General features: G+C 51.0%; 1 protein-coding gene across 6 annotated transcripts in view; it reads left to right on the top strand.

The window, feature by feature from the left end:
* SLCO2B1 (solute carrier organic anion transporter family member 2B1) overlaps positions 1-12,682 on the top strand; it is a 55,503-nt gene extending 42,821 nt beyond the window's left edge. For all 6 annotated transcript variants that reach the window (XM_033204158.1, XM_033204161.1, XM_033204160.1 and 3 more), the window contains 5 exons: positions 2,787-2,952; positions 6,509-6,672; positions 9,189-9,253; positions 9,589-9,709; positions 10,677-12,682. In XM_033204158.1, coding sequence (XP_033060049.1) covers positions 2,787-2,952; positions 6,509-6,672; positions 9,189-9,253; positions 9,589-9,709; positions 10,677-10,857 — 697 coding nt within the window. In that variant the 3' untranslated portion in view covers positions 10,858-12,682. The remainder of the gene's footprint in view (positions 1-2,786; positions 2,953-6,508; positions 6,673-9,188; positions 9,254-9,588; positions 9,710-10,676) is intronic.
* Positions 12,683-19,430: the final 6,748 nt, after the last annotated feature.

A 19,430-nucleotide genomic window follows, 5' to 3' on the forward strand; every position in this document is an offset into this window, starting at 1 on the left:
AGTGGGGTGCTCCAGAAGGCTCCAGGGTAGGTGTCAGGCACCACTGGAAGGGGCATGGATGAGACGTCAGGGGCAGAAACTCTCAAGTCCGGGAGGGTGTGGAGGCTGAGACAGGGCAGAGCCACCCATGGGATGGCATCTCCATAGTGACTAAGCCCTGTGGGCCCAACAGAGATGGGACAGAGGCTGCATCACAGGAGCCAGGACCCAGCTCAGCCAGAGGAATGGCCTGCCCAGAAGGGAGCATGCTCTCAACCCAGAACGAGAAGAGATGAGAGAGTGAGCAAGGGACTAGATGGCCCCTATCAGAGAGGCTGCAGAGGAGACTCAGGCACTGGGAAAAGATTGGACAACAGACCTCTGATATTTTGGGTTTTAGAGCTTGGGAGCTAAAATTCTGTTTTTCCATTACTCTAAAATTACAGAATTCTTTTTCCAAATCTGTGAGGCAGCACCTGCCTCCACCCTCTGGGAGGAAGTCTCTTGATTTCTAGTTCCACAATTCTCCATCACACCTTTACCCTTGGGAGCCTTCTTGGAGAGGATGTTGGAAATCACATTCCTGCCTCTTCTCCAGAATGATTTCATTTTTCCTGGAAACTGCTCCAGGCTTAAGTTGGCCCAACACTCAGCTAGAATTTCCCAACTTTTTCCATCCCCGCTTCTTCCTTGGCATCTTCTGCCTCCACCCAGGTGCCAGCTTTCATCACCGGGGGTCCTCCTGCATGGCTGTCAGGGGCTCAGCTCAGGGCCAAGGAGCATCCAGCCCCTCCCCATCTGTCCTAGCTCCCACCCTCGCTGATCTCTCCCCCATCTCCCTTCCCTCCTGCCCCTTTCATTCTCTGCCCCTCTTTTCCCAAACAGGGAAGCAACTCCGCTCTCTAGACTGGGGCCTCCTGTGTACACAGCCCTGTTCTAGGCACTGCAGCGGGGGCTTTAGCCACTTCCTCAGGAAGTCCCTGGTCTGAGGAGGGAGCCAGGTCTTCAAACAAATGATTTTTACAGTAAAAAGTCAATGGATATTTTATCACAATGTGTTCAACAGTGCATGGGAGAAAAAGTCAGCTCATCCCACACGCCCCATCTCTCTTTTCTTCTCCCTTTCACACCTTAGCTTTGACATCTCGTGTCACCTGTGTTCTCACCTAAATTCTTGTGATTTATTCACTAAGCTCTGGATTCTAATTCACTGAAGAGACTATTTGGGACCAACTGAGCTAGGCAAGAAGAACTTTCCCTATTCCTGCACAACCACAGGTCCCAACAGCTGCAAGAACCGAAGGTCTCCCTTCGCTCAGCGTCTTCCCACATTACATCTCATTGAACCCCCACAGGATCTCTGTAATGGGTCCTCTTATTAGCCCCTTTTCACAGATAAGTACAGCAAGGCTCAGAGAGGTGAAGTTACCCCATAGCTGGAACAGGGTAGAGCCTGGAGCCAGGACTGTCCCCACAGAAGCAATCAGCTCCAGGTGGTCAATGAGAGTGAGGAGCAGAGGAAGGGCCCCCTAACTCTTATCTGCTCAGCCTTCCAGCTGCTGGCAGAGGGTTCTGGGAGGTGCCTCTCCCTTGGCAGAGTCCCCTGGCACCGCCTCCTGATAGGCCCTCAGTGCAGACAGTGCCAGCCTTCCCCCTCCTACCCCCACCCCAAGGGAGATGTGCCAAGACGTTGTCAGACACACACCAGCACTGTCTGGCAGAGGAGGAAGAGGAAATATTTTGTGTTTGATGATCTTCCTTCCCTCTCAGATGGAGTGCCCCCTCACCCCAGGGAGGGAGAGGAGCTCACTTTGCCCCATGCCCCACTTCCCCACTCCACACCCTGGCTAGAGACTGTCTCCAGCTCCTGCTCACCCTCTTCTCCATGGAACTGAGATTTCACTAAGCTCCAGTCCCAGCCTCACTGATCAGCCTGGCCTCTGCCCCATACCCACCCCAAGCCCAAGACAGGGACCTCCAGCTTCCACCTCTGGCCTTCTCCGCAGCCTGGCCACTGGACCCCTGTGTGACCCTGAAAGGCACAGCCTCTCTGGGCCTCTCTCTCCCTGGCAGGTTAGCTGTGCTTCCCCCTAGAGTGAAGCCAGGTGACACTCTGAGTCCCAGAGGCCACCTCCCTGCCCTCCTCCCAGGGTGACCTCCCCCTCAGACTAAGCCTCCCTCTGACCTCCTGCCCCTGCCCACCTTCACCTTGCCCTGGCCACCTGGAGCTGGGGCACCCCGGGGATTTGGGAGCAGGCCCTCGGAGGGAGGCAGGTGGGACTAAAATGTTTCCTGGACACAGTGAACAGGGTGGTGGGAGTGAGACTGCAGGATGGCCATGACAGGCAGAGAAACTGAAGCCCAGAGAGGCAGGAACAGGCTGGAGATCCCACGGGTGGTCAGTTCTCCTGATTGGGTCCCACACTCATAGCTCTGATTTTCTGAGAAAGGAAGCAATCACTGATTTTTGGAGAAAGGAAGCTCGTTGAGGAAAAGATACTCTTCATCTGACACTAACTTCTGGGGGGAATTTATCTTGTATACCCTGTAGAAGGGTCACTGAGGTGCAGAGATGTTTGAAGAAGCTCAAAGGCTCGTAGGATCTAGGGGGCCTGTCTCCATACTTGCACACCTTCATTGCAAGGAGCTCACTATCACACCATCATCGGGCAGCCCTGATGGTGAAAATCCTCCGTGTGGAGCCGAAATCTCTGGCCATTGCTCTCGGCTACAGGGTTGAGGAGGTCCCCGCTAGTGGCCTAAGGGAGGGAAGCCAGGCCAACCCTACTGACCTTCTCTCCCACCAGTGCCCAGCCTGGGCCGGAGCTGTTTCCAAGCTGCATGGAGGTCTGCTCCTGCCCATCGGATGGCTTTAACCCTGTCTGTGACCCCAGCACTCGTGTGGAATACATCACACCCTGCCACGCAGGCTGCTCAAGCCGGGTGGTCCAGGATGCTCTGGACAAAAGCCAGGTGAGTCAGGCCTCTGGTGGCAATTTCTGCCCCTCAGGGCCCTGCCTGCCCTGTCTCTGTGGGCCTGTCATACTCTCCACCTCTGCAAGCTCTCACTCTCTAGCTCTCTTCTCTCTGTCTCTCTCTGTTGGCAGATGTAGAACATTATTCTCTCAATCAGCTTTCATCGGCCGGGTGCGGTGGCTCACGCTTATAATCCCAACACTTTGGGAGGCTGAGGCAGGCAAATGACCTGAGGTCAGGAGTTCAGACCAGCCTGACCAATATGGTGAAACCCATCTCTACTAAAAATACAAAAAATTAGCCAGGCGTCGGGGTGTGTGCCTGTAATCCCAGCTACTCAGGAGGCTGAGACAGGAGAATCACTTGAACCCGGGAGGCAGAGGTTGCAGTAAGCCGAGATCATGCCATTGCACTCCAGCCTGGGCAACAAGAGTGAAACTCCATCTCAAAAAATAAAAATAAAGCTTTCATTGCCAGCCTGGGCCCAGGGCACAGAGGTGAACCATTCTGGCTTCCAGATCTCTGTGCAGGGGAGATGCAAAAGAAAATAACTCACAGGAATTCCAGAGGTGCTGATAGGTAAGACCACTGGTCGATACAAGTACATACAAAGATGAAAAGAGACACAGCCCCCTGGGTGGGGGGGTCCCAGAAGGCTTCACGGGAAGTGGCATTTGTGCCAGACATTCAAGAATGAATGGGTAAACTAGGACTGGGGAGGGAAGAGCTTTCCAGGCAGGAGGAAATGGCTTAAGCAGAGGTTTGGAGGAACACACATGTGCAAGCATGCACACACAGCATTTCTGTTGGAGCAGAAGCACAAGGGTTCATGAAGGGAAGGCAGGGCCCAGAAAAAGAGGGGCCTTGAATGCCAGGCCAAGAATGGGGACTTTCTGGAGAGCAGTAGGAAGCCACAGATGGGTTTTCAGCAAGGGAGTAACAAGTTCAGATCTGTGTTTGATCACGCTTGAGGCCATAGTGTGGGGGCAGGAGAGCAAAGTACAGGACACAGAAGGCCAGCGAGCATTTCATCAGTCAGTCAGTCAACAAACTTTCACTGATCTCTTCCTCTGGGCCAGGCCCTGTGCTGGGAGCTGAGGACTCAGAGCCAAGGGGCCCAGTGGGGAAATGAAGGCAATGTAATCAGCAGCAGTGCATTCTGAATCTTAGGAAGGCTAAGACCAGCCGGTTCCTCCTCCCCTTTTTCCTCAGTTTCCCAAAATGACAAAGGGGGACAATGTCTGCCTTCTCAGGCCCCCAGGCTGTAGTGAAGCCTGGGGGATTTGTCAGGGCAGCAGCATCAGGCTGGTTGTTATGACAACATCTCCCTCTCTCCAGAGTCCTCTCACCTCCCACCCTCATGCTGGGCATCAGCATCTAAAGCTGAGGCTCCTCCAGGGAGAGACCTGGGCTGCACCAGCTGGTGCAGAAGAACCTGTTGATGGTGCGTAGTCCTTTAGAAGCCAGTCAGGCACCACCTGGGCCTGAGAGCCCTTCCAGAGGCCCCCAGGCCTTGGCAGGTGGAGCAGTGAACTCCTGTGGGTATGGGACCCGGTTCAAATCCCTGTTCTGCCTCTAATTGGCTCTGTTACCTTAGGCAAATTATTTAACCAGTGCCTCAGTTTCTTGGCCTGTAAAATAGGGGAGATATTATTGAGTGCCTACTACAGAGCAGGAATGTACTGAATAAATGCTTTACCTGGATGAATTCATTAAATGGTAAGCAAAGAACCACATGACGTTATCCACGAAAGCACACAGCACAGTGCCTAGGTAATTTTAAATACTCAGTAATACACATTCCTATTACACCCATTGTACAGATGAGAAATGGAGGCCCAGGAAAGGACCAGACATTGCCCAGAGTCTCAATACCAGGGCTGGGACTAGACACCAAAGCCCTGGCCTCCCAGTCAGCCCCCTCTTTGGAACATCACGGAGGCTTGGATTTAGGCGCAGTATTTGGAGGAGGGCGCAGCTGCGGCCAGGCCAGCACTCAGAGACTATTGTCATGCTGGCCTGGAATTGTGTCTTGACGTGTCTGCCTCCTTGGATTGCGAGCATCTTGGCTCAGGGATGGGTGGCTCAGCGCCCAGCACAGCTGCTCAGTAACAGCTTAGGAGTACGTGAGTGAATGAGGTAAGATGGGGCAGGTGGGTGGCTGCACAGGTGTGGTGCTGAATGCTCTGGGGGAATGAGACTCTGCAGCAGCAGAGGGATTGAAGTCATTCATAAGAAAAACTTCCTGCCATGGAATTAGATGAATATGAAGGGTCAGGAAAAACCCAACTGAAGGGTCAGGAAAAACCCAAGGGTCAGGAAAAATCCAGCCTTTGCTTTTATCCCACTAACCCTCTGCTTCTGAGAAAAGGAGCAGGGGCAGGATGTCTCTCTCCCAGGAACCTTGCCTTAGCATTTCTCCATTTCTTGTCCCTCCATTGTATCTCCAGCCTGTATTTGGAGGCTCAGGGGCCACTTTTCCTGCAACGTAAGATGATATGCACTTAGGGGTCACACAGCTTCTTGTGTGAAGGGTCTTCAGACCCTTGTGTGAAGGATCAGCACAACTTCATCATGCACATTGGCTCTGCCGGCCAATGGAGAGTGCCTGGTCACCCAAGCCTAAGTGCTCACATGCTCACTCTCTCCTGCCTTTCTCTTATTCCACCTGCTAAGTAACTTCAAATCTAAACCCTTTTATCCACACACCCCCAAGCCCACTCCGTGATGGGCCCCTTGGCCTGCCTCCCTGATCTGGTCCCTCCTCCGTGCAGCCCCCAGAACACCCTTTGTACCATCCAGTCTCATCTACTCCTGGCTTAAAATTCTCCCAAGGCCCCCAGCATCCACCTCAGGGATTCCGAACCCTTTTCACACTGGGAAGTGTCTGCAGCTGCCAGGGCTGGAGGTGAGAGGCTCAGAGGGCTCTAGCTGCCCAGGCCAGCTGGCCACTTCAAGGGCTGATGGGACTAATCCCTGCACACCTGTCTCCCATCGGAGGCCCTGTGTGGCTGGGGCACATGAGTCTAGAAGCTCTGGTCTATGGGAAAGTAAAGAGAAGACCAGGCCTCTTGGCTTGGCCTGGTTTCTATCGGGTGCCCGCGGGCCCCAGCATTCCAGATCACTTCTCAGAGTCCTTAGCTGGAGGTTTTCCTGGCTACCTAGGGAGTGAGTGCAGGCTGGGATCAAACACTCCAGGGGACCAGCCCGGGGGCATGGCCAGTCTGGGGACGTTTTCTTACAGTTGGTGTGTAGAATGTGGGAGAATGATGCTCTTCTGGGTCCCTCCCTCTTCTTCTCTACTTTCTCTCTGTTTCCCTCTCCCTGCTCACGGCCTCAGCCCAGGCTCAACTTGAGCATAGAGAGCCCTTGACGTGCCTGCTCCTCAAGCCATCTTTGCTCAGCCAATGGATCAGGATCTCAGACTCCCAGCCAGCTCTACCCCAAATGGCCGTGGGATTTGGGCCTCTCACAAGCCTTCCCCGCTGCAAGCCCTTGGCCAGCTGCCTGCCCTTGGAGCTCTTGGAGTCTCTTCCTCCTCTTCCCACTCCAGGTTTTCTACACCAACTGCAGCTGCGTGGCAGAGGGCAACCCCGTGATGGCGGGATCCTGTGACTCGACCTGCAGCCACCTGGTGGTGCCCTTCCTGCTCCTGGTCAGCCTGGGTTCGGCCCTGGCCTGTCTCACCCACACACCCTCCTTCATGCTCATCCTAAGGTGAAGGTGGGGGCGGGGCAGGGGCAGGTGGATACCAGGAGGTCCTTAACCAGAAGCAGAACAAGGAATTCTGAGGGGGAAGTTCAGGGAAGGAGGCCACTTGGGTGTCCTGGCCCCCACAACGTGGCCTTAACTGTGTTCATCCCATGGCAACCTACTGAGGCAAGGTTTTCTCCCCATCTTGCAGATAAGAAAATTGAGGCTCAGAGAAGTTCAGGAGCTGGCCCCTGTCACATAGCAAGTGTTGGGTGGAATAGTACTGGTTCCCTGGCCCAGAGCCCAGGCTCCTACTTGCCCAGGGGAGAGGAGGACATACCTAGGGCCCTGTCCTGGCCTCTGGAGGTGAGGACATCATACCTGCAATAGATAAGCTGCAGGAGGTGCATGTAGGAAACCAAACTGTGTCAGTCTAGTGCATGATTCTGCATGCTGCTTCAAGACTACATATAAGTGCTTATCAGGTGCCCACTGTGGACCCAGCCCATGCTTAGCACTGCCTTTTGGGCCAAGATCTTTGTGGCCCTCATCCTAAGAGTGCCTGCTGGCCCTGACAAATTGGCACCTGAGTTCAAAATCAGGGTCTCCTGGGGTAAGGACTGGGATAAGAGGACTGAGTGAGAAAAAAATATATATTTTTTTTTTTTTGAGAAGGAGTTTTGCTCTGTCGCCCAGGCTGGAGTGCAATGGCACAATCTCGGTTCACTGCAACCTCCTCCTCCTGGCTTCAAGTGATTCTCCTGCCTCAGCCTCCCTAGTAGCTGGGATTACAGGCACCCGCCACCACACCCAGCTAATTGTATTTTTAGTAGAGATAGGGTTTCACCATGTTGGCCAGGCCAGTCCCGAACTCCTGACCTCAGTGATCCACTTACCTTGGCCTCCCAAACAGCTGGGATTACGGGCGTGAGCCACCATACTCGGCTGAGAAAAGCAGTTTTTCTATTCTGTTACTCAACAATCAATACAGAAGACTTCTGCAACAAGTGTGGGGGTATTTTCCCACACACCAGGCACGCAATTAATTCTGCAGTGGACCCCAGCTGGTGTCCTCCAATTCTATTCTGACACGATCTAGCTGGAGACAGCATCAGATCCCACAGGCTGAGTGCTCAGTCCCACAAGACTTCCCCTCCACTTCCCAAGCCAACCGAAAGCCCCAGGCTGTTTTACCAGTGCTTCTGACTGACCAGCCATATGCTGGGATTTCCACAGCCCCATCTTTGACTTTGCTTTATTTGCTAGAGTGGCTCACAGAGCTCAGGAAAACATCCACTTGATGTTTATCAGTTTATTATAAAAGATATTACAAAGGATACAGATGAAGTGATGCACACAGCGAGGTATGGGGGAGGAGTTTTCATGCCCTCCCTGGCTGCACCCTGCAGGGACCTCCATGTGTTCAGCTATCCGGAAGCTCTCCAAAGCTTCATTATGTAGGCATGATTGATTAAATCACTGGATATTGGCAGTCACCTTAACCTTCAGCCTCTCTCCCCTTCCTGGAGGTTGGGGCTGAAAGTCCCCACCCTCTAATCCTGCCTTGGTCCCTCTGGTGACCAAACCCCAACCTGAAGCTCCCTAGGGGCTGCTCACCATCAGTCGATTTATTAGCATACAAAAAGACACTTCTCACTTTGAAGAGTCCAAGAATTGTAGGAGTGTATGCCGGGAAGACTAAATACATATCTCACAATATCACAGGGACCTCAGAGCAAGATAATTTCCATTTTCCTTCTCCTGGGATTATTTTATTCACGATCTACTTTCTAGGACATTAGAAGGGAAATGGAGCCTCTCACAAATACTAGAAGACATGTAGATCTAGAACACAAGCCGGCCTGGGAGAGAAAATAGAGGAATCAGATGCCCAACAGGCAGCCTGACTGAAAAGAGTTGAGAACACAGCCTCAGGACTGCGTGGATAGGGCCCTGACCGCTGTTGGCCATGAGATCCTGGCCAAGTTATTGAATCTGTCTAAGTGTCAGTCTCCTTATCTATAAAATGGGGCTAATGTACATCTCACTCATGGGAGTGATGTGGGGTTGCAGGGCAGAACTACTGAGCCCATAGTAAGCGCTCCATAAATGCCGGCCACTGGTGTTGTCTGGCAGGAGCCAGAGGATTGCAGGCTGTGGCGTTACAGTGGTTGGGGATGCTGGGGAAGTGTCTGGCTGTCCCAGCTCCAGGTCTTGCCAACTGTAGGAGTAAGGGGAGAATTTGATGGGACCAGTGGGTGGAGGAAGAGGAGTGATGTCTGTGACCAAAAACATACAGAGGTCAGCACAGGACCCTGATGGTCAGTGGGTGTGTTGTCTTGTATATGGGACCAGGCTCTGCAGGTTGAAAAGGGATAGGGTACGTCCCTGAGCCCCCCAGCTTAGATCATCAGATGGGAGGGAGGCTGGTGCTGGGTGGTGGGAGAGAAGGGCATGATGAGAACCCTTCACCGTTGATGCATGGACCTTGGGGGCTGGAACCCCTCCAACCTCATGTTGCCCATGTCTCTGCTTGTTAGAGGAGTGAAGAAAGAAGACAAGACTTTGGCCGTGGGCATCCAGTTCATGTTCCTGAGGATTTTGGGTAAAGATCTTGCTTGGGACCATTGGTGGTGATGGGGTCCAGATGCCCACTGTGTGCCGGGCCTGGGGCACAGGCATGAGCGGAACTCAATCCCTGATCTTAGGGCTCACAAGCCCATGGGGTGACAGGCCTGGCCCAGCTCTCCTACAGCGGGGTGTATAGGCAGAGGCTAGACCCATCAGGAAGCTACCTCAGATACAGGGGTGGGGCGGGCTTGAGGGCCAGAGAGCCAAGAGGCCCCAGTAACCCCGAGCCCCTGAGGGGTTGTATGTGCCAGGGAGGGGGCAGGGCAGGACAGTGGGCCTTCGTTATCCCCTGAGCACCGCCTCCCTCAGCCTGGATGCCCAGCCCCGTGATCCACGGCAGCGCCATCGACACCACCTGTGTGCACTGGGCCCTGAGCTGTGGGCGTCGAGCTGTCTGTCGCTACTACAATAATGACCTGCTCAGAAACCGGTGAGACCTGGTTTGACGGCTTGTGGGAAGGGTGCTGGCAATACTCTCAGAGTCCCAGGCAGGATACTAGCAGGCAGGGGAGGTTTCATTTAAGTCTACCTGCTAGGTGACAGGTGCCATTATATATTCAGTGCTGAGCTCACCAGTCCTTTAAGCTAGACACTGCCCCACTCCTTTTATAGATGAGGAAAGTGAGAGTTAAAGCAAGTAGCCCAAGGTCACACAGCTAATAACTGGCAGAGCTGGGCCTTGACCACAGAGTCTATGCAGGAACTTGGGGAGAAATAGAGGAGCAGCCATGCTGCAAGAGGGACTTGAGGTGAAGGGCTGGGGAGAAAGCTCTGTCTAGGACACAGGAGGCCTGGGTTTCAGGCCCAGCTCTGTCTCCCTCATCATGGGATTTATCTGGGGCTCAGTCTTCCCATCTGTACAATGGGGAACTCAAAGGAACCTGAAGGCACATAGGCGGCTGGCCTGGGATGGATGTGGAGAGGACTTGATAGCAGGACTGGGGACAAGGAGCTGTTCACTTTCAGCTCTGAGGAGGTGAGGAGGGCACAGTTCCTGTGGGCTGGGACTGTCCACAGGGGGCTTCCTAGAAGAGGAAAAGTCAAACAAGGGCCTTGATAGTTAAACAGGGGAGAGGGAACCCGTTTGTTCTTGGGGCAGGTGGGGCAATATAAAATTCTACTTGTCAGGCCCTCTGAGCCCTTAGGCTCGGAGACAGGCAGGGCCAGCCCAGGCCACAGAGCAGAGTCCAAGACATGGCAATGAAGATGGCCAGGCCTCTGCTCCCACGCAGGGCTCCTCTGCAGAGCCTCTCCCCCTCCTCCAGGGAAGAGCTGCAGCAGAGGTCAGTGTCTCCCTGAGGCCTCAGTGCCTCTGATTTCACAATGAGTGATGATTGCTGATGTCCATGCCCTGGCCTGGCCACTCTTGAGTTCAAGGGTTCCCATTCTTTCCCCAGGTTCATCGGCCTCCAGTTCTTCTTCAAAACAGGTTCCGTGATCTGCTTCGCCTTAGTTTTGGCCATCCTGAGGCAGCAGGACAAAGAGGCAAGGACCAAGGAGAGCAGATCCAGCCCTGCTGTAGAGCAGCAACTGCTAGTGTCAGGGCCAGGGAAGAAGCCAGAGGATTCCCGAGTGTGAGCTGTCCTGGGGCCCCACCTGGCCAAGAGTGGCAGCCACAGCAGTACCTCCTCTGAGTCCTTTGCCCAAGATTGGGTGTCAAGAGCCCTGTGTTCCATTCTGGCTCCTCCACTAAATTGTTGTGTGGCTTCAGGCAAGACACTGATCCTCTCTGAGCCTTTGCTTGCTAGTCTGAACCAAAGAGTTGTTTGGGCATTTGCTGTGTTGGCCATTTCTGAAGCAAGAGGGTCTTCCTCCTCCTTCCCCCAGCCAGCCAGCTGTCCTGGAGCCAGGCTTTCCTGGGTGGAAAGACTGCATACCTTTCCCTGGGGCCCTCGGATAGTAAAGTGAGCCATAATGGGCCAGGCTGCCCTCCATGCTGGGCCCCAGCCCAGGTCTGCACTACCTGGATCACCCTCTCTGAGCCTCAGCCATCTCCTGTCAGGTGGGAATGAACTTGCCAGCCTTCAGGCTCGTTTAGCTGTGACCATCTGTGCGGTCAGTGTACACTCAGGTCTCCTCCCCAACTCTAGCAGCCTTTAAGAAGTGTCCCTTTGGCGCCCCCTGGAGGCAGAGCACTGAGCTGGACCCTGGGTAGACTCCCACAGGGAGGAAGGAGCTGGCCTCAGGTGTGGGACACCCAGACTTGGCAGGGCCTTCAGGAGGCCTGTGTGGGGGCCCCAGGAAGCCTTAGCTGAAGCCGGGGGACTCACTCTCCATCTCAGGAAGTTCTAGCCCTTGCCCTCAGGGAGCCATGGTTGAGGGTGAGGCCCAACAACTGCCTTAGGGGCCCTGGGTGGGCAAGTGTGGGCCCTGGGGCAGGGAGGGAGACTCAGGCCCACACTTGGGTATTTTCTAATTTCAGACAAACACATACTCAGCGTGCACTCACTGATTCCTACACATTGCCAAGATTTCACACATGTGACCAGGGGCCACCAAAGTCCCTGTGACCTTTGTGACGAGGATCCTAATTTCTCTATTTTCTCCTGAGTGCCTGGGTCTGTGTTACTTGGGGCAGCATGGATAATGTTTAGTTCTGTGACACTATTTTTTGGGGGGTGGCACCTGGTTCTCTGGATTCCTGGGCTGGCGTCAGGCCCATTACTGTAATGCTGGGAGCAGTAAAGCTCAGCTCTGTGTAATGAGTGATGCTATGGCTTGCTCAGGTCTTATGATCCAATCCTTTTCTACATCGGCCCTTGTTTTGTTTTAAGGCTAGTCTTATCTGGCCTGGTTATTTCCCTGCGGGGAGGAGAGCGTTTATTAATCTGCTCCCAGCCCAACCTATTACCACCCCACCTCACTGGGACCTGCTGCTTGGGAGGCAGCAGACAGGGAGCCACCAGCAGTGGCTTCCTGGCCCTGTGCTTGGGGTGGGGGGAAGCTGGAGTCACATGTGGCCCTTGCCTTCTGAGCAGCTCCCAGTGCCAGGGCTTTGAGATTTTCCCATGTAATAAAAGAAAAGGGAGGTAGAGAAGTTCCAATTCCCTTTTTATTTTGCTGGTTGGTATCTGTAAATGTTTACCAAATATCTAAGCATGTATGTATCAGTGCCAAGAATTTCAAAGTCTCCTCCAACAATATGAGGCTTTTAGGATGTTTATATTCCTTCATCCCTCTTGTTTCCCAGGTTTTGCAGGGGAAAAAAAAGTCTGGAATTATAGATATGGCTTATTATTAAATTTGTTCTTGCATAATGTCTCTTCTATTACAAAAATTCTTTCTTTATAAACTGCATTAGAGGTTTGCAACAACCACATCATTTCCATTAACTTAGATTTAAGTTTTACTGGATTTATTGCTCACCGTTATTGCTTGTATATTACATCTTTTCCTATCTTTATATTCTGGTTTAATTTTTGTTTGACTGAGTGACTTCTTCTACTAATGGTTTCAAAAATGGAATAAGGTCACGAGGATTTCTGAATCCTCACCTGTCCAAATTGTCATTCACATTTTACAGAAGAGGAAACTGGCTCAGAAAGCACAAGTGACTTCCCCAAGATCCCAGAAAATAAATGATGGAGCCAAGGTTGGATGTGAAGACCTTGTGGGAACTGAAGGCTTTATAATTTGAGGAGCCCTCTTTAAGAAAAATATACAAAATTATAAACATAAAATTAGGTACAAAGTACCTATATTTACCTATAATGAGAAAAGAATGCAAAACAGATACATCACACAATCCCCCAAAAATGCATAATACTTTTATTAACTGCCCTGCATAACCTCTAAAACACATTTTCTCCCCCTGATGATTAGAAGAATTTTCCACAGACTAGCTTCTGGCTCTGTGCATTTCAAGTCTGGTTTCTCCTGTTTCTTCTCTACTGACCATATACTTCCTGGGCTGGGTGCCATGAGACACATTCATATCACGATATCGCAACTTAATATCACCATGCCAAGTGAGTTGGGCAGTGGGTAGAATTCCTAGAAGCTATTCTCTACACAGAGATTACTAGCAATGATTTATCTATACACAGAGAACCACATAAATATTAATACATCCTGTGTTTCAGAAGACCACATAAACATGTCCTAATGAACCCAACTCAAATCAGTCCCCCACTCAGCTTCCCCTTGGTCAGATTGCAGAAGTGCCCATGGCCACTCCAATTATCCCATATAAAGGAAAATTGAAACACAAAGGAAGTTGGAGTGTGAAGAAAATAGTAATTTCTATTGTGGTTAAAATATCTTACCTTTGCAAATTTTACGAAAATATGACAACATGAACACACCACCGAGGCCCTCCCGTGGATCTGGGGAGACTCCTGGATGCTCAAGCTGTGTTCATATCACGGTGAGTCCACCTCTTTGTTGAGCCAAGATCTGAAGGAAAAGACGAGGTCCTTGTGCCTAAAGTCTTCCAAACTGGCCGTGGTGAAGAGACTCAGGAGTTACCCAAGACAGAAATGGGTCAAGAGCCAAGGGGTGGAGCAGGTCAGGGCCAGAGGGGTTTTCCAGGCCTTGTGGGGGCCCCAGGGAAGTCCTCTCCCCTAATATAGCCTCTGGTCAATGAAGAGCCACAAGCATTTGCATCTGTGAGCTTACTTTCTTACCCTGTACCAGGAAGCTGGGAGGAGAAGACATTAAGCCTCCCTGCTAGATTGTGCTGGTGTAAAATCAGCAGAGGACAGGACTCAGACCAGAACTGGCATCCTGATGCCTAGGCCTGAGGTTTCTTTTCTTGTAGACCCTGGGAAGGTCTGGGATGCTAGAGGCTGGTAAGTTCTAGGGCAGGCAGATGACCCATCATGAGCTGGCATCCAAGGTCATGACTGACATGCAGATACGTGAAAGAGAACTCATGGACATCCTCACCATTGCCTGGAGGTGTTGAATTATTTCCCCTTCACATATCTTTGCTTATGCTGTTCCCTCTGACCTGGGTTATCTTCTTCATCCCCACCCCACTGCTTGTCTCTCCATCCCCACTTCATAAAGTCTTACTCAATCTTCCAGGCCCAGCTCAAAGGCCACCAACTCCAGGAAGGCAACATGGTACAGGCAATGGGGGGCAAGTGACAACCACCTCTGGGGATCTGATCAAAGACATAGACTCTCCACTAAACATAAAACAAAACACACACACAGACAAATACACAATTGTGCATTTGATTTCAGAGGTTGAAGACCATCTGATGCCTGGGTGTAGACCTCCTAAGAATCCCAGATCCCCAATCAAAAGCCCTTAATGGAGTGAAAAGATTATAGAGTTGTGGAGAGAGTCAGGCTTGGGATCAGATCTTGACTCTGCCACTTATTACAGTGTGACCATGAACAAATGATTTAACCTCTCTGCACCTCAGTTTGCTCACCTGCAAGTGAGGTTGAGCATGCCTAGCTCCTATCTCCCAGAAGCTGTGAGGACCGGGTAAGATCATGTACCTGCTCACAGGCACCACACCTGATGATCAGGATTTATAAGCTCCCTTCTCCTTCTGTCCCAGAAAAAATTTCATAAACACAGAGAGCATCAGGGTGGGAGGGGGCAGTGACAACAGAGGAAGGAACACACCTCCTTTGCCCTACCCTGGCCGCAGCTCCGTTGTCCCCAATCTCTCCTCCACTGTCAGCCAGGGCTCAGCCAGCCCAGTCTTATCTCTCCCCACAGCCAGCTTGGGACAGCTTTTCTCAACCAGATTTACATTTTTATTGATTTTCTTTCTCCCTCCTAGAGCAGTCCCTCCCCTCTGCTTCCCCTTTGGCTATCAAATGGGCTTACCCCGGGAAACAGCAATTCTGGGGCTGGCCAAGAAGTGATGGTTCAAGGTTGGATTCATTCACCCTTCCTTCATTCATTCAACCACTCACATGAGCAACATATCCTACATGTCTGCTCTGTGCCCCTCTCCTGGCACTGCTGGGGACACAACCATGTGTCAGATAGAGTCTCTACTCAGCAAACTCTCAGTGTAAACAGACAAGCTGACAAACAGTAACAAAAGCATGAGTAGTCAGTCATACAGGAGAGGGAAGAAGAGGAAGTCAAGGACTCTTCCTGGGGCCAATAGGGAAGGCTTCCAAGAGGTTATATCAGACCTGGTGTTAAGGATTAGGCAGGACTTCCTCAAGTGGACAAGGTGGGAATGGGCAGGAAAAACAACAGGATGAGCAAAGATAGACAGAGGTGTGTCTGAGATTCAGTGACAAGAGCAATGTGGCTAGAGGGCACTGCATGTGCAGGGCAATAAGGAGAGAGAAGAGAGCAGAGGCTGGAAAGACCAGCAGGGACCAAGCATGGAGATCCAGCCAAAGGTGTGGATGCTTTCCTGAGGGCAAGGAGGAACCCCTGAAGCACTGATTGATGGATTATTCCATTGGCCAGTTATTTTGAGCAGGGAGTGACATGACAAGATTTGTATGTTGGAAAGGTCACTGGTTGCACCATGGGGGCTTTAGGCGGGAAAGAGAAGCTGAAGGCCAAGAGCTCAGGCAGGAGGCGGGTGCAACAACCAAGAGAAGTAGGAGGACTGTACCCGGGTCAGGAGAGGCATCCTAGAAGTGGGACATCTAAGGCGAGTCTTGAAAGATGAGTGGGAACGCACCAGGGGGAGAAGTCGGGAAGGGTGTCAAGGCAGAAGAAACTGCACAAAGTAGACAGAAACCTCCTGGCAGGCTTGAGGTATTTCCACTAGTTTAGTAGTGCTACAGCCTGGCTTAAGAGAGAAGGCATGGGGAGGGTGAGGCTGAAGAAGTGGGTTGATGCTGTCAATGCCACTCAGTGTTGTCCATCTCCTGAACCTAGCCCCAGGTGAGAGAGGAGAGGGAGCCCTCACCTCTGTACAGAGGTGGCTGTACAGGTCTGAGCCCTAGGTCAGGGGCGCTCCTTAGTCCAAACAAACTTTTTCGTGTTCACTACATTTCACATTTTACACAGTCCTTTTACACCCCATCCTCATGGTTTCCTGGTGAAGAAGTCAGGAAAGGGATTATTATTGCCATGTAGTAGGTAAAGAAACTGAGGCCCAGAAAAGTGCAGAAATTTGCCCAAGGTCACTCAAGAGCCCAGGTATCCCCCTCCTAAGACTCTCATGTTGTTGCTAATAAACCTACTTGTCCCTGAATCACATATACACAATAGATGTCATAAGTACTAACTAATGTGGTTGGGATGAAAAAAAGGGAGGAAGAGAGAAAACACATCAGAGAAAGCGGCTTCCTTTTTATGTCCCCATTTCCTCAGCCTTCATCCTGCAGCTGGGGACATTTCAGCTGGGAAAACAGAACCCAGGTCCCTCTGCCTTGGAATCCAATAGACAGGAGGGCCAATCCCAGCACTGCCACTTACCAGGCATGGGAAGTCACTGCACTCATCTGAGCCTTGGTTTTCTCATCTATAAAAGGGAGAAATAAGTTTCGCCCATCAGAATTGTTGAGAGGATTTAATGTGATAAAGTAGCAATATAGTAATCTACTACTGAATAATAAATTTCCTGGCTGACACAGTGGCTCACACCTGTGATCCCAGCCATTTGGGAGGCTGAGGCAGGAGGATCACTTGAGCCCCAGAGTTTGAGACCAGCCTGGGCAGCATAGTGAGACTCCCATCTCTCCAAAAAATAATTAAAAAAAAGAAACTTAGTCAGGTGTGGTAGCACCCACACCTGTAGTCTCAGCTCCTTGTGAGGTTTAGATGGGAGGATTGCTTGAGCCCAGGAAGTCAAGACTGCAGTGAGCAGTGATTGTACCACTGCATTCCAGTCTGGGTAACAGAGCAAGGCCCTGCCTCAAAAAAACCCCAAAACTAAAAAACAAATTTTCGCAAAGTTTAGCAACTTAAAACAACAAATATTGGCCGGGCGCGGTGGCTCAAGCCTGTAATCCCAGCACTTTGGGAGGCCAAGACGGGTGGATCACAAGGTCAGGAGATCAAGACCATCCTGGCTAACATGGTGAAACCCCATCTCTACTAAAAAATACAAAAAACTAGCCGGGTGAGGTGGCGGGCGCCTGTAGTCCCAGCTACTTGGGAGGCTGAGGCAGGAGAATGGCGTGAACCCGGGAGGCGGAGCTTACAGTGAGCCAGGATCCGGCCCCTACACGCCAGCCTGGGTGACAGAGCGAGACTCCGTCTCAAAAAAAAAAAAAAAAATATTTATTAACTTATAGAATTTCTGAGGGTCAAGAACTCACAGATGGGCTAACTGGAAGGTGCTGGATCTTCATGAGGATTTCTAGTGAAGCTGTAGTCAAGCATCAGCCAGGGCCGCAGTCATCAGAAGGCTTGACAGGGGTGAGAGGATCCACTTCCAAGCTCATTCGATGATTGTTGTTGGGCCTCTGTACCCTGTTGGCAGTTGACCAAAGCTTTGATTCCATGTGTCTTTTATGATTTAATCTTGGAATTAACATACCATAACTTGCCATATTCTCTTGGTCACATAGACAAACCCTGGTATAATGTGGGAGGGGAATAAAAAAGGGCATGAATACCAGAGGGTATGGATCATTGGGAGCCATTTGGAAGCTGGTTACAACAAGCAGCCAGACCAGTGCCTGACCCACAATAGGTTCTTATTCATTAGTCGCTGCTATAACTCTTGCGATGACCTATCACAGCCTGGTTGAGAAGACAAGATCTGGACATGATAAGGTGAGAGATCTTCGGCAAAGTGAAATGTAACTTGAATTAAAGAATGTTCAATTACATTAGAAGAGGGTGTCCTAGACAAGGGCCTGGCAACTAGGGAAGACTTCCTGGCAGAGGTGGAGAGGAGGTAGGAGGGCAATCCAGAGAGAAAACAGAAGGTGAGTATGGCAGGTGGTATTGGTTGCCTTCCCATGACAAATGCTCTCTTCATTCCGATAGCAAGGTGCTCAGCCAAGGGATGATCCAAGGCAGCAATGGAAATGCCTTCCTCTTTGCCAGAGAGTGGTCCAAGAGTAGAAATGTGACCTCGTCTTAGTCAATGACATGTTTGGGGATAGTCTGCTGGGAAAGCTTCTCTCCTGGATAAGAGGATGATGTGAAAGGAGAACACCCTTTTTGCTGCCATGCCCTTTCTCCCTGCTTGGGAGGACATGGTTCCTGATGGCACTCACTCTTCTTGCAATCACAGGGGTAGTCACCCTCGAGGCTCAGAATGGGAAATGCCTGGGTCATCAAAGACATTGTTGAATCAGCAGACCAATCCTGGTACCATCTTCTTCTGGCCTCATTAAGAAACAAAAACTTTAAGCCACTCTAAAGCAGGTGACCTCTTCCTTGCATCCTAAACGATTCAGCGAGAAGTATCCTGGTTCCCTCTGGGACTATTTTCTTTTTCTGAGGAAGACAGAGGGAAGAGTGGAATGGGAAAGGGCCCAGGCTGGGAGGCAGGTGTCCTTGGTCTAACCCCAGCTCTGCCTCTGAGTTGCTGTGTGATATTGAGCAAGTCCCTTCCCCTTCTGGGCCTCCAGTGATTACAGCTAATATTTATTGGCTGTTTACTGTGCCCAGTGCTCTTCTAAGAGCTTCCCTTGAATCATCTCATTCAATCTTCACAACACCTCTGTTATGGCAGTATTACTATTATCTTTATTTTAGGGATAAGGAGACTGAGGCCCAGAAACATGAGGTCCAGGATCCTGACTATAAAGCCATATTGCCTAGCAGTAAAAGGAAGTATCCAGACAAGGTGACCTATAAGGGCCTCTTAAGCTCAAATATTCTTTCATTTGCTGTCCCATTTCTAGCTACATGATCAACAAGCCAGCTTAGCCTAGAGAAGAAAGAAATGAGGGCTGTCTTTAGACATCTGAAAAGCTGTCATGTGAGCAGGAGATTAGACTTACTCGGTGTAGCTCAGAGGACATGAACTGGACCAGTGTGGGAGCATGACAGGGAGATAGAGTGCAACTTACGTAAGGGAGAATTTTCTAGCACCATTTGGCAGGGGGCAGAGCTATGCCCAGATGTGATGACTCCCATAAAGGGAGTCATAAAGGTTATGCAAGCTTGTGTTTGATAATGCAGTATTACTGACAAAGGTTTGAACAGGTATGGGACTGAATGGCATAAGACTTGTGGTAGGAATTAAATGGGATAACATATGAGAGTGCTCCTAACATCATAACCAGTGCAAATAGAGAGGATCAATAAA

Source organism: Trachypithecus francoisi, unplaced genomic scaffold (assembly GCF_009764315.1).
Source record: "Trachypithecus francoisi isolate TF-2019V2 unplaced genomic scaffold, Tfra_2.0 Lachesis_group8, whole genome shotgun sequence".
Lineage (NCBI taxonomy): Eukaryota > Metazoa > Chordata > Mammalia > Primates > Cercopithecidae > Trachypithecus > Trachypithecus francoisi.